General features: G+C 36.5%; 1 protein-coding gene across 2 annotated transcripts in view; it reads left to right on the top strand.

The window, feature by feature from the left end:
- BABAM2 (BRISC and BRCA1 A complex member 2) overlaps positions 1-13944 on the top strand; it is a 437376-nt gene that overhangs the window by 142653 nt on the left and 280779 nt on the right. For both annotated transcript variants that reach the window (XM_081253809.1, XM_081253808.1), the window contains exon 6: positions 4026-4100. In XM_081253809.1, coding sequence (XP_081109935.1) covers positions 4026-4100 — 75 coding nt within the window. The remainder of the gene's footprint in view (positions 1-4025; positions 4101-13944) is intronic.

The following is a 13944-nucleotide window of genomic DNA, read 5'->3' as shown; positions in this document are numbered from 1 at the left end:
TTGGAACTTCAGATATAAAAACACAGGAATGGTCACTGTCTGAGGTAGAACTCCAGGAGGATTTTCACTTGTGTTTTGCTCCTCATATAATGTTTATGGCTCAAATTTTACATTAAGACATGTTTTAAATCATCATTTACTCAGTTTCACAAAAAAAGATTAACTTATAGGTCACAAGGAAAATCAGTGGCAGAAGTGAAAACTGAATTCTAGAACGTTAGTCTCCAACATTTCCAACGCTGTTAGAAACAAGTACTAAGTTTTCTTTATTCTCTCAAAGGCAAAATAAAGAATGTATAGTAGGCTTGAAAGTTGGAGATCATAAAGCACTTTTTATGGTTTCCAGTAGACCAAATTCTTTTCACGGTCTTAAGTTTCTTTTATTTTGAATTTAGTTGTGTAAATCAGCCCATTGCTGATAAACACAAATTAATATTAGTCCTGAGATCAGCATTTCTCTTATTATAAATTTAGCTGTATAAATCAGTCTTTTGCCAATAAACATAAATTTATTAGTTCTAGGATCAACATTTTGAGAAGGGATAAAGTAGGGATTGTCTGAGCATTTTTAAAAGAATGTTGGTCTAAAATAGCCAGTAGAATAAAAATACATTGTACAAACTAAAATAGGGCAAAAGAGCTACAGTGCAGTGCATGGACTAAAATAACTAGCAGTTCAGATGAGTCCAAGTGCTAAATATGTAATTATCTTTCTGACTACCTTATATGTACAAGAGCTGTTTTAATTTTTTAAATCTCACATTTCACTCCTTTTGTTGTTGTTTTCAAAAATACACATTTTTTGTGTGTATTTTTCACACCTTTTTCGCATCTTTGCTCAATTGTTTGTTACCTTGTCACACTCCTCTGTGAAGGAGCTAAATCCCTACCATTTGAGACTTTTGAGCAAAGGAGGAACGTAATCTGATGAGTGTGTTGAAAAGACCTCTCTGCCTGTGGTGATGGCAATCAACTGCAAGTGAGCAAGGGCAGAAGCAGTTAGGGGTAGTTGCAGTCATCCAGGCTGGAGATAATAATGGCTCAGACAAGGTGGTTGTGGAGGGGGTGAGAAGTGGCTGGACTGAGGATAGAAATTGACAGTGGAGTCAGTAGGATTTGCTGCCATTTGGAATGTGGAAGCAAGAGAAAGATAGGAATCAAGGATGACGCTGAAGTTTTTGGCCTGAGAGACAGAAAGAATGAAATTGCCATTCACTGAAATGAGGAATAAATATCAAAGGAAAAACACAAAATCAGGATTTTGGTTTTCATCGTGGTAGTTGGATAAATGAAACTCAGGTTAGGAAGAGGTCTGGGATGGAGATAAAATAGTTGGGAATCATCAGCATATAAATGGTATTTAAAGTCAAGAACCTGGATGAGCTCACCTGGGGGAGTGTAGATAAAGAAAAGAGGTCTTGGGGTTAAGTGCTGGTACACTTCAGCGTTTAGAGGTTGGGGAGACCAGAGGGAGGGCCAGTGGAGAAGCAGAGAAGAGCCAAGAGAGACTGGGATCCTGGAAGTCAAGTAAAGAATGTTCCAGGAAAAAAGTGATCAGCTATGTCGGAATGCTGCTGATAGAACAGTAATAAGATGAGGACTGAGAAATGACCATTGGATTTGGCAGTGGTGTGGTCATTGGTGACCTTGATGAGCTGTTTTGGTAGAGAGGTGTGGAGGAAAGGCTGACTGGTAGAGGGTTCTGGAGAGAATAATAAAAGAGGAAATGTAGACCTCGAATATAGACTAATTCTTTAAAGGAGATTATTTTGTAAAGTAGAACAGAGAAATGAGATGGGACCTGAAGAGGGATATGAAGTCAAGAAAGACCTTTTTAATGATGTTTGCATGCTGATGGGAGTGAGTGGGTAAACAGGAAAAAATAGAGAATATAGGAGAAAGAATGGGGACAATTGTTCGGGAACATGTATTCTTTTATGAGTGTTCCTCCCTCTATAGTACTGTATGCAGCACTAAAGGAAGACGTTTCTGTTCTTCCCAAACTCCTACTGAGCTAGATGCTCCTCTTATAAGTTCCCATATAACTCTGTTGCTCCTGTACTTAACCCTTTCAAAGTATGACTTCCTGTACTTAGGGCCAAAGAATCACACTTCACAGGATATGTTAGTCCTCTAGGAACTTAACATTACACTAAAACCACATCTTTCTAGCAATTTTGGACTATAACAGAAGGTAAGAATTTTATTAGGATCTTTCACAAACCTTCCCCTCCCGTCCACGATGATGAGCTGTTTATAGATCCTTAAGTAGCTCTTAACTATTCTCTTAAGTGTTGAGTTGCAAGTAGCCTGCACGGTTGGGCTTCCATACTGTGTCAAGAATGATTTGAGGTTTCTGGTCTGAGAGACTAAAAGAATGGAATTACCACTTACTGAAATGAGGAATAAATATCAAAGGAAGAGCACAGCTGCTCAGCTCTAAGGAGTACCGCTGTTTCTCACCGTTGGCATTCCTGGTGACACAGTGACTTCTGGGACCTCAGCTTTGATTCTGTCCATTTGGTTCTCTCTTTTCTGCCCTTTCTGTCATGGGGTTAGGCTTGTGGTGATGAAGAAGTGCTCTGTCCTTAGCCAGAGGTTGACGTAAGTTAAAAGATGTTGTAAGCAGTAAAACAGCACACAATGCAGATTGTAGCTACCATTTTTATCTTTTGAGCTCAAGGTTTATATTTCTGTTTGCATTTTCAAGGTTTTAGGTCAGAGTTTTAAAATTAGGGCCAGGACCTTGAAGCCAGTTGCTTGGGTATTTGTAGAAAGGAGTGGTGGCTCTTGTGAAATCTTCTGTAAGAGGTGTGCATGCCTCCTTATGTGCGTTCATCCACCCATCCATAAAAAATATTGTAAATGCCTGCTATGTTTAAAGATGTGTTAGGGAGTTTACGGTGCTCATATTTTTAAGGGGGGTAGACAGTGGAGATTCAGGGAGCTGTCTAGTGGTCATAATATGAAAAAGGTGGAGTAGCTCTTTAGAGTAGCTCTTTAGAGTAGTACTCTTTAGAATAGCTCTAGATCATCCCCAGAGTTCTTTATTCAAACAGAATTTCATAATGAAACCCAAGATGTCAAAATCCCAAGCTGCAAAATCCCTGGAAGACCCAGGACCCCACCAGCTCAGCACCCCTCTTTGTTGCCTTTACAGAGGTTTCTTAGAACCCCTAGGTGTCTGCATAGCCCAGTTGGAAAAACCCCTCCTCTAGACTATGCCAAAGTTTTTTTTAAAAAACATGTGATTCCTTAGCCTTTCCCATCATAAAAAAGAAAAAATATTATTATGATTTCCCATCATCATAAATTGAGAGGGAAACTTTTTTCTTTTACATGAGTTTTCTCTTTTAGAAAAAAATAGAAGCTATTATTTAAGCTTAGTTAAATGTTTTAAATCACCAAACCTCTGCACATCTTTCCTATAGAGACTAGTTCATGGAAAGAATTACTGAAAAATTTTAGTGGATGATAATGATATTAACAGACTGTCAAGTGATTAGAGTCTTATTTGGGGTACCCACTGATGTACTGCTTTATATGCATGGGTCGAAGTTTGACCTTTGTTTTTACTTCCAGACATACTATAAAGGATGGTGATTTATGTCATTAGCTTATGGGTTATAAATATTAGTGAAGTGGTCTGAATGCTTTAGTAAAGTCAGATGAATCGAATGGGCAGGTCTGTGCCTATTGTTTGGATTAAAAAAAAATCACACATTCATGTATTCTTTTCATCCTGTTAAAAGACAAAAAGGTAATACTACTGCATTATAATTCTATTGCACATTTAAAATGCAGATTTAAAAAGTTCTAATTGTGCTTTTTAGTAACTAATAATTTAATAGTGCTTTTGATCCTCCCCTACTTTTTCAGCCTTCTTTTCTTGCTTGATGTTAGGAAACCCAAATTGAAGATACCTGCAGTTCAAACAGGTTGAACTTGTGGCCTTGGCTGTAATTGTCACTTCACAATCTATTTTTTATTTTAATCTTATTATTAAACCTTTTTGTTCCCTGCAGACTGGTGAATTTTCAGCTCGTTTCCTTTTGAAGTTGCCAGTGGATTTCAGCAATATTCCCACATACCTGCTCAAGGTAAAAGTATATGATTATCAGTGTGAGAATGTAAATGAGCTTTTTAAGTCATTATTTAACTCTGAATATTTGCACGGTTTGCCAGCATTTTGCTCAGATGATGAATTCTTTTTAAAAATATATTACATGAAGATCCACTGAGTTATTGTTACCTAAAAGCTAAAATAGTAGCCCTAAAAATCATTTCAAAATGGATTTTTCCTTATAAGACAAAATTAGTAAAAGCAAATTAAACATTGGGAAAAAACCTGCCTTTGGTTAATAATCTTTTGGGGATGAAAGACTCTCTTAGAAATTATCTTAATATGCATTCTATCTTTAAGTAGGATTGCATATTAACTATGCTGTGCTAAAGGATGTTTCATTTTCTTTATTTATGTCGCAGTTGATCCCGGGCACCTTGAAAGTTAGACTGTCCTGGAGAGACCTAGAATTGAGTTTGGCCAGTGTATATGGCATTCTTTAAAATATGATGCAGGCAACTTGTGGCTTGGGAGCAGCTACTTTGGGAAGGGGTCTGCAAAATGCTTTGTAGAGGAAATCCAGATCCACACTAGGCTGTGGTTAGTGTGAAAAAAAACCTAAATGGACCAGGGAACCAGCAAGTTCTGAACAGGAAGCCTTAAGACAAAGGCCTAAGTTTATCATAGATGTAGATTTGGGTCGTGATTTAAGGTATTGCCTCAGCCATCTTCAGCCTATGGTGATATAGCTTTGCTCTAATGTAAGAAAAATTTCTGCCTTCCAAATTTGATGTTGTTCAGAGAGTTAATGGTATTTATTACAGTGTAGCGAGAAGACAAAAATCCTTGTGCAAGTGTTCCTGCATATTATAATAGTCATAAATAACATTAGATCTTAATCTTGATAATGACTGAAAATACAGTATAGTCTGGAATATAAACTATAGACCGTAGGAAAGATTAGGGAACACTTTTTTTTTAAAAAACATTCTACCCAAGGGACTTACTAGTTTCTTTTCCCCTAAGTAAAACATGGGATTTTTGTGCCTCATTAAACTTTCATTTTTAGTTTCTAGTTGACTATTTTCCCACTGTGTATCCAAGAGTTGCGACCTGTGATTACCAAGCATAATTAATTTGGTTTTAGCAGTTACTTTGCTCTATTAGAATAGCAAGCAGTCTCCTTGGAAACTCTTAGATCACAGACTCATTGACCTTTATATATCCAGTTAAAACTCTATTTCTGCTCATTTAAAACAAAATTCAGCAGTATATGAGAGTATATTATTCATATAATCACTTTAATCCATAATTTACAGTTATAGTTCCTTTGTTTTGATCTGTTGGGCCTTTTCAGTTTGAATGGTTGTCCTGTTTGTTTGAACTTAGTGTTGTCTCTGCTCATGTTCTTGAAGGTCAAAGGAAAAAACATACTTCTTGGATCATAATCTATGTATTTTTTCCTCTTCAAAACCAAATTTCCATATTTTCTATTCTAAGACTTCTAACTTTATATTGTTTTGCCCTAACTTTCCTTGCCAGTCAGATAGGAAAAAGGTGGAACCTATTTGGCAGAATTGGAAAGCATTTTTACCTTCCCAAAGTACAATGAAGTGATTTTTCTACTATAGATTAAATGCCTACCTTGCAGCACTAATGTCTTTCTGGATCTTTAGTTCCTGCAGAGAGTAAAAAATACAACAAGAATTAAAAAAAGAGAAACTCTTATATAACACAAAACAATGGCAAAAAAATACCTACCTGCATACCAGAAGTAATCCAGAATACCTCTTGAGGGTTTTAAGATCTAAGTTCCTAAAGTTGTTGTATCATAATCTTGGGACATTTGGCTATATGCTTAAAACTAAGTTTGCATTAGGAACTGTTCTACATGTTATTTGCATTTGGATGCTCCTAATCTAATTACCTGCCTGCTGTCTGATAGTCTAAGTCCAAAAGTAACTTCCTCAAATTCCTAGGGTTAGGATATTCTTCACAGCATCAATGTAGTTTTGCCTCACCATCTCAAAGAAATGAAAGGTAAAGTAGAACTTTTAAATATTGAGATATCATGGAGTTTGACTACATATCCTACCAATTTGCTACCGTGAAATTTTATCACCCTGTGATGAAGCCATCATTCACTCATAAGTTTATATTTCCAAGTGTACATGTTTTATCCACTAATGAAATTTTTTGATGTTAGAATGAAAAAGCCATTAAGTATTCAGTGATATGATTTTGCCTTATACTATACTCCAAGCATATATGGTTCTTCTTTTTTTTTTTTTTTTTTTGGCTGCATTGGGTCTTTGTTGCTGCGTGTGGGCTTTCTCTAGTTGTGGTGAACGGGGACTGCTCTTCATTGTGGTGCATGGGCTTCTTGTTTCGGTGGCTTCTCTTGTTGCGGAGCACGGGCTCTAGATGTGCTGGCTTCAGTAGTTGTGGCACGTGGGCTCGCTAGTTGTGGCTCGCGGGCTCTAGAGCACAGGCTCAGTAGTTGTGGCACACGGGCTTAGTTGCTCCGCAGCATGTGGGATCTTCCCAGACCAGGGCTCGAACCCATGTCCCCTGCATTGGCAGGCAGATTCTTAACCACTGTGCCACCACGGAAGTCCACATATATGGTTGTTACATGGGATAGAATGAATTTATTCTGAAAATGAGTCCTGACTTTAGTGTCTGGGTTTTATTTTTAGCTGTGGTAAGTCAAAGGGTTAGATAAATCATTTACATAAAAACTCAGTCAGTAACAAAAAAAACCAAAACTTCTGTAGCAGGAAATAAATTACAGGTAGGCATAGACTGACTTTCCCATGTCTGTCCTACTTGGGCCCAGGTGTGCACCCCTGAACTTCTCAACTGAAGAGAATACGCTCCATCCATGTTGTTGCAAATAGCAAAATTTCATTCTTTTTTATGACTGAGTAATATTCCATTGTGTATAAGTACATCTTATTTATCCATTCATCTGTTGATGGACATTTAGGTTGCTTCCATATCTTGGGTATTATAAATAGTGCTGCTATGAACATGGGGGTGCATGTATCTTTTTGAATTAGTGTTTTTGTTTTCTTTGGGTAAATACCCAGGAGTGAAATTGCTGGATCATGTGGTAGTTCTATTTTTAGTTTTTTGAGGCACCTCCATGCTGTTTTCCACAGTGGCTGCACCAATTTACATTCCCACCAACAGTGTACCAGGGTTCACTTTTCTCTGCAGCTTTGCCAACATTTGTTGTTTGTGACCTTTTTGATGATAGCCATTCTGACAGGTGTGAGGTGATATCTCATTGTGGTTTTGATTTGCATTTCTCTGATCAACATTATTGATGTTGAACATATTTTCATGTGCCTGTTGGCCACAGGTATGTTTTGTTTTGTTTTGTTTTTTGGAAAATGTTTATTTTAGTTCTGCCCATTTTTAAATCAGTTGTTTATTTATTATTTTATTTTTTTAAAAAATTTTTCATTGAAGTATAGTTGATTTACAATATTGTGTGTACAGCAAAGTGATTCAGTTATACATACATATATTCTTCTTCAGATTCTTTTGCATTGTAGGTTATTACAAGATACTGAATATAGTTTCCTGTACTATACAGTAGGTCCTTATTGTTTATCTATTTTATGTATAGTAGTGTGTATCTGTTAATCCCAAACTCCTAATTTATTCCCACCCTGCCCCCATTCCCCTTTGGTAACCATAAGCTTGTTTTCTATGTCTGTGAGTCTATATCTCTTTTGTAAATAAGTTCATTTTTATCATTTTTTTAGATTCCACATATAAGTGATATCATATGATATTTGTCTTTGTCTGACTTACTTCATTTAGTATGATAATCTCTAGGTCCATCCATGTTGCTACAGATGGCATTATTTCATTCTTTTTTATGGCTGAGTAATTTCGAATTAGAGTTTTCATCTTTTCCAGATATATGGCCAGCAGTGGGATTGCTGAATCATATGGTAACTCTACTTTTAATTTTTTAAGGAACCTCCATAACGTTCTCCATAGTGGCTACACCAATTTACATTCCCACCAACAGTGTAGGCAGGTTCTTTTTTCTTCACACCCTCTCCAGCATTTATTTTTTGTAGACTTTTTGATGATGGCCATTCTGACTGGTGTGAGGTGGTAACCTCATTGTAGTTTTGATTTATTTCTCTAATAGTTAGCAATGTTGAGCATCTATCTTTTCATGTGCCTATTGGCCATCTGTATGTCTTCTTTGGAGAAATGTCTATTTAGGTCTTCTGCCCACTTTTTGATTGAGTTGTTTGTTTTTTTGATATTGAGCTGTATGAGCTGTTTGTATGGGTTGTTTATTTTTTTGATATTGAGTTGTATGAGCTGTTTTTATATTTTGGATAGTAACCCCTTATTGGTCATATCATTTGCAAGTATTTTTTCCCATTTGGTAGGTTGCCTTTTCATTTTGATGATGATTTCCTTTGCTGTGCAAAAGCTTTTAAGTTTAATTAGGTCCTGTTTGTTTATTTTTCCTTTTGCTTTCTCTGCCTTAGGAGACAGATCCGAAAAATATTGCTGTGATTTATGTTAAAGAGTGTTCTGCCTGTTTTCTTCTAGGAGTTTTATGGTTTCAGAACTTACATTCAGGTCTTTAATTCATTTTGAGCTTATTTTTGTGTATGGTGTGAGAAAATGTTCATATTTCATTCTTTTACATGTAGCTGTCAAGTTTTCCCAGCACCGCTTATTGAAGAGATTGTCTTTTCTCCATTGTATATTCTTGCCTCCTTTGTCATAGATTATTTGACCATAGGTATGTGGGTTTATTTCTGGGCTCTCTATTCTGTTCCATGGATCTATGTGTCTGTTTTTGTGCCAGTACCATACTGTTTTGATTACAGTAGCTTTGTGGCATAGTCCGATGTCAGGGCATGTGATACCTCCAGCTTTGTTCTTCTTTCTCAAAATTCTTTTGGCTATTAGGGGTCTTTTGTGTTTCCATATGAATTTTAGAATTGTTTGTTCTACTTCAGTGAAAAAATGCCATTGATATTTTGATAGGGGTGTACTGAATTTGTAGCTTGCCTTGTGTTGTGTGCTCATTTTAACAATATTAATTCTTCCAATCTGTGAACACGTTATATCTTTCCATCTGTTGTGTCATCTTCAGTTTCTTTCATCAGTGTCTTATAGTTTTCTGAATACAGGTATTTTACTTCCTTAGGTAAGTTTATACCTAGCTATATTATTTTATTTTTTTAGATGTGATTGTAAATGGGATTGTTTCCTTAATTTCTCTTTCTAATAGTTCTTTGTTAATGTATAGAGATGCAACAGATTTCTGTATATGAGTTTTGTATCCTGCAACTCAACTGAATTTATTGATGAGCTCTAGTAGTTTTTTGGTGGCATCTTTAGGATTTTCTATGTATAGTATCATGTCATCTGCAAACAGTGACAGTTTTACTTCTTCCTTTCCAACTTGGATTCTTTTTGTTTCTTTTTCTTGTCTGATTGCTGTGGCTGGGACTTCCAGTACTATGTTGAATAAAAGTGGTGAGAGTGGGGTGCTATCATTCTTTCATATAGTAGGGGAAAATAGGTAATAGCATGACTGTTTAAAAAGTGCATGGGGCCTCCCTGGTGGCGCAGTGGTTGAGAGTCCGCCTGCCGATGCAGGGGATGCGGGTTCGTGCCCCGGTCTGGGAGGATCCCATATGCCGCGGAGCGGCTGGGCCCGTGAGCCATGGCCGCTGGGCCTGCGCATCCGGAGCCTGTGCTCCGCAATGGGAGAGGCCACAACAGTGAGAGGCCCGCATACCGCAAAAAAAAAAGAAAAAAAAAAAAAAAAGTGCATGTATGACAGTCACAAAATGTGACTTTTCATCAAAGATTGAGTTTTAGTAAATTTGCAGTTTTAAAATTCCTCACTCTCCTCACCTTTCCTTAGGAACAGGGGAGGATTTTGCATTCTGTGCAGCCGGAAGAAGAGAATTAGGCTGATTAATCTCCCTGGATTTTTTTTTTAAATGAATTCTTGCATTGTTCTTTATTATTTGGAATTGTTTGAAAGTCCATTAATTTTTACATATTTGCTAGGAAGGAAACTGATAACTTCCCCCAAATATTCTCTTTTTTAAAATATAGCAAGCTTGTTAGAGTGATATGTATTGATTATAGTTGTTTCTCAGCAAGCATAAGGTAGCAAACATTAAAAAGCCCTCTGATTCTGATAAATGAATATAAATTCAAAGACTATTCATTACAAATTTTTTTCTCTAAACCACACATTTTAAAAGATGCTTCAGAATTTGATACCTTTTAGAAGCAAGAATATACAATGGAGAAAAGACAGTCTCTTCAATAAGTGGTGCTGGGAAAACGGGACAGCTACATGTAAAAGAATGAAATTAGACACTCCCTAACACCATACCCAAAAATAAGCTCAAAATGGATTAAAGACCTAAATGTAAGGCCAGACACTATAAAATTCTTAGAGGAAAACATAGGCAGAACACTCTATGACATAAATCACAGCACGATCCTTTTTGACCCATCTCCTAGAGAAATGGAAATAAAAACAAAAATAAACAAATGGGACCTAATGAAACTTAAAAGCTTTTGCACAGCAAAGGAAACCATAAACAAGACGAAAAGACAACCCTGAGAATGGGAGAAAATATTTGCAAATGAAGCAACTGACAAAGGATTAATCTCCAAGATATACAAGCAGCTCATGCAGCTCGATATCAAAAAAACAAACAACCCAGTCCAAAAATGGGCAGAAGACCTAAATAGACATTTCTCCAAAGAAGATATTCAGATTGCCAACAAACACATGAAAGGATGCTCAACATCACTAATCATTAGAGAAATGCAAATCAAAACTGCAATGAGATATCACACCAGTCAGAATGACCATCATACAAACACTAAATGCTGGAGAGGGTGTGGAGAAAAGGGAACACTCTTGCACTGTTGGTGGGAATGTAAATTGATACAGCCACTATGGAGAACAGTATGGAGGTTCCTTAAAAAACTAAAAATAACACTACCATATGACCCAGCAATCCCGTAGTCTACTGGACACATACCCTGAGAAAACCATAATTCAAAAAGAGTCATGTACCACAGTGTTCACTGCCGAACTATTTACAATAGCCAGGACATGGAAGCAACCTAAGTGTCCATCGACAGGTGAATAGATAAAGAAGATGTGGCACATATATACAATGCAATATTACTCAGCCATAAAAAGAAACGAAATTGAGTTATTTGTAGGAGGTGAATGGACCTAGAGGCTGTCATACAGAGTGAAGTAAGTCAGAAAGAGAAAAACAAATACCATATGCTAACACATATATATGGAATCTAAAAAAAAATGGTTCTGAAGAACCTAAGGGCAGGACAGGAATAAAGATGCATATGAAGAGAATGGACTTGAGGACACGGGGAGTGGGAAGGGCAAGCTGGGACGAAGTGAGAGAGTGGTATGGACATATGTACACTACCAGCTGTAAAATAGATAGCTAGTGGGAAGCAGCTGCGTAGCACAGGGAGATCAGCTCGGTGCTTTGTGATCACCTAGAGGGGTGGGATAGGGAGGGAAGGTGGGAGGGAGACGCAGGAGGGAGGAGATATGGGGATATATATACATATGTATAGCTGATTCACTTTGTTATAAAGCAGAAACTAACACACCATTGTAAAGCAGTTATACTCCAATAAAGATGTTAAAAAGAAAGAAAAAAAGAATTTGATACCTTTTAGTTTAGGGAATTTTTTGGATCCAATAAAGTCACACTTAATAAGCAGCTTTTAGAAATAAAGACTGCTTTAACTCACTCTTGTGAAATCTGGTTTTAAAGAAAACAGTTGTCTGGTGCTTGAAAGACCATAAAGAATTCACAGGAAACCCTCATCTTATCTGAAAGGAAATAGTTTCTGTCTAATCCAATAGGAGTAGACATACTTTTATAAAAGTAGGAATATGTACCTGGAAGAACGTGCCATAAAAGTAGAGTGCTTTTAATTCCAGTAGTGTCTGCTTTATCATTGCTAAAATTGAGCCAAAATCTGCATTTGAAGTGTAATCACAAGATAGTAAAATTTTAGGCTTGTTGGCCATATGGTCTCCATCACAACTACTTAACTTTGCTGTCACAGCATGAAAGCAGCGACGGACAATATCTAAATCAATGATTGTGTCTGAATCCCAGTAAAACTTTATTTAAAAAAATAGACATTGGCTAGTCCAGTTGGCTTTGGACTGCAGGCAATTAATTGTTTGCTGATCCCTTTCCTAAATTATGGGATGGAGGTTGAGGGAAATTCTTCACAAAGGCACCTGGGGCATCATAGAAAGATGAGAAAAAGGATTTGGTTCAGTGAGTTTCAGTGGATTTTAATACCATGGTCTCTTCGTTTTTATTTTACTAGCACCTTCAGCTTGGTTGAAGTCTCCCTCCCTCTTTTCTTCCCTCCTCTCTTCCTTTCCTTCCTTATTTTCTTCCTTCCTTTATTCCATCTTCTCTCTTATTTAGAAATAATTTGTTAGCAGCATACAATTTACTAAATTTTCTTCCAAGTCTTAGTTTCCCTAACTGTTAAAATGTGGTTAGGCTATAGCACAACACATTGGGTTGTTGGGAATATCAATGAGATGATGAATATTATGGTACTTAATACATTTCTGAGCTTGGAGTAAATGCAGAATAGAAATGGTTTTGATTTTATTTAGTCATTAATTTATATTTCAAAGTATTGAATTTATTGCGGTCTAGGAAGAAAGTAAGCATTTCATTGAAATTAAGATAGAGTTATGTTTACTACTTCTTTTTTCTTCTCTCCTGTTTTTCCCCCATCTAGAATTCAAAATACAAATTTTCACTTGCCCCAAATTTTCAGATATAATTTATGGTAATTCTGACAGTAGTAGTATTTTTCCCTACTGAAAATGAAGAATAGTCACAGGCAGCTCTGTGAACTTCCTCCTTTCAGTTTTCTTTTATTGTTTTCTTTTGCTTTTATTTTTTTATGGTGTACTTGTGTTTTTATCTTCTAAATTATAATTTTAGAATGGAGCTGTGTCTCAAATCACTATCAGTTGACCTGCTTTGCTACCCTGTCCCCATATATCTTGATAGTTCTTCAAGTACAGTGTATTCTGTTACATACAGTGCTTTAGTAACATGGATTAGTTCACACACGATTGATAAATAGTGGAAGTATGTCAGTATAAGGCAGAAGTTGCCATGGTTTAGTTAATAGTTTGACCACTGAATAACAGCAGCTGAATGAAAGTACACTAATGCAGATGAACTAACAAGCTGTGGAGGGTTTTTGTATGGCACACAATGTCCATTCACTCCATTCCTTTCACGTGGCTCAGTTTTGCTATACACTCTATATTTAAGTATTTATCGCATGGTTTCTCCCCATCTTTGTGGAAAAGAAACAAACACAAGGCAATAAGCCAGAGCTTTCCCTCTCTGGCATCATTACATTTTGTCCAAAACCTGCTTCTCCGCTGTAACTTCTAATGATGATGTCCCTCTACTCTTTCCCATAACTCAGCAGTTTCAACCTTTCCTTGTAGCCCCTTTCATTAAGTTATCTTCAGCTTTTTTAAAGTCCTATATTTAGTATAATAATTCTTTGTTTATTACAAATATAGCATGTCATTTTAAGTATATTAGAGTTTTACTGGATTTACTTTGGTTTTTGTTAATGCTATGGTTACAAAGTTGTACAAGCGACTAACTGTAAAGTAAGGTCTAGCCTTGCCATATTTTTCTCATAAGCCTCTTATTCTTAATGTGTAGTTTACTAAAATGCAATTTTTTAAAGGAATGCATTTTCACATTACAGCAAAAACAATTGTATTCAAACAACCAGAGATTCTGTTC

The sequence above is a fragment of the Mesoplodon bidens genome, assembly GCF_964165515.1.
Source record: "Mesoplodon bidens genome assembly, chromosome: 14".
In the NCBI taxonomy this organism is placed as follows: domain Eukaryota; kingdom Metazoa; phylum Chordata; class Mammalia; order Artiodactyla; family Ziphiidae; genus Mesoplodon; species Mesoplodon bidens.
This window is presented reverse-complemented; position numbering and strand designations above follow the sequence as displayed.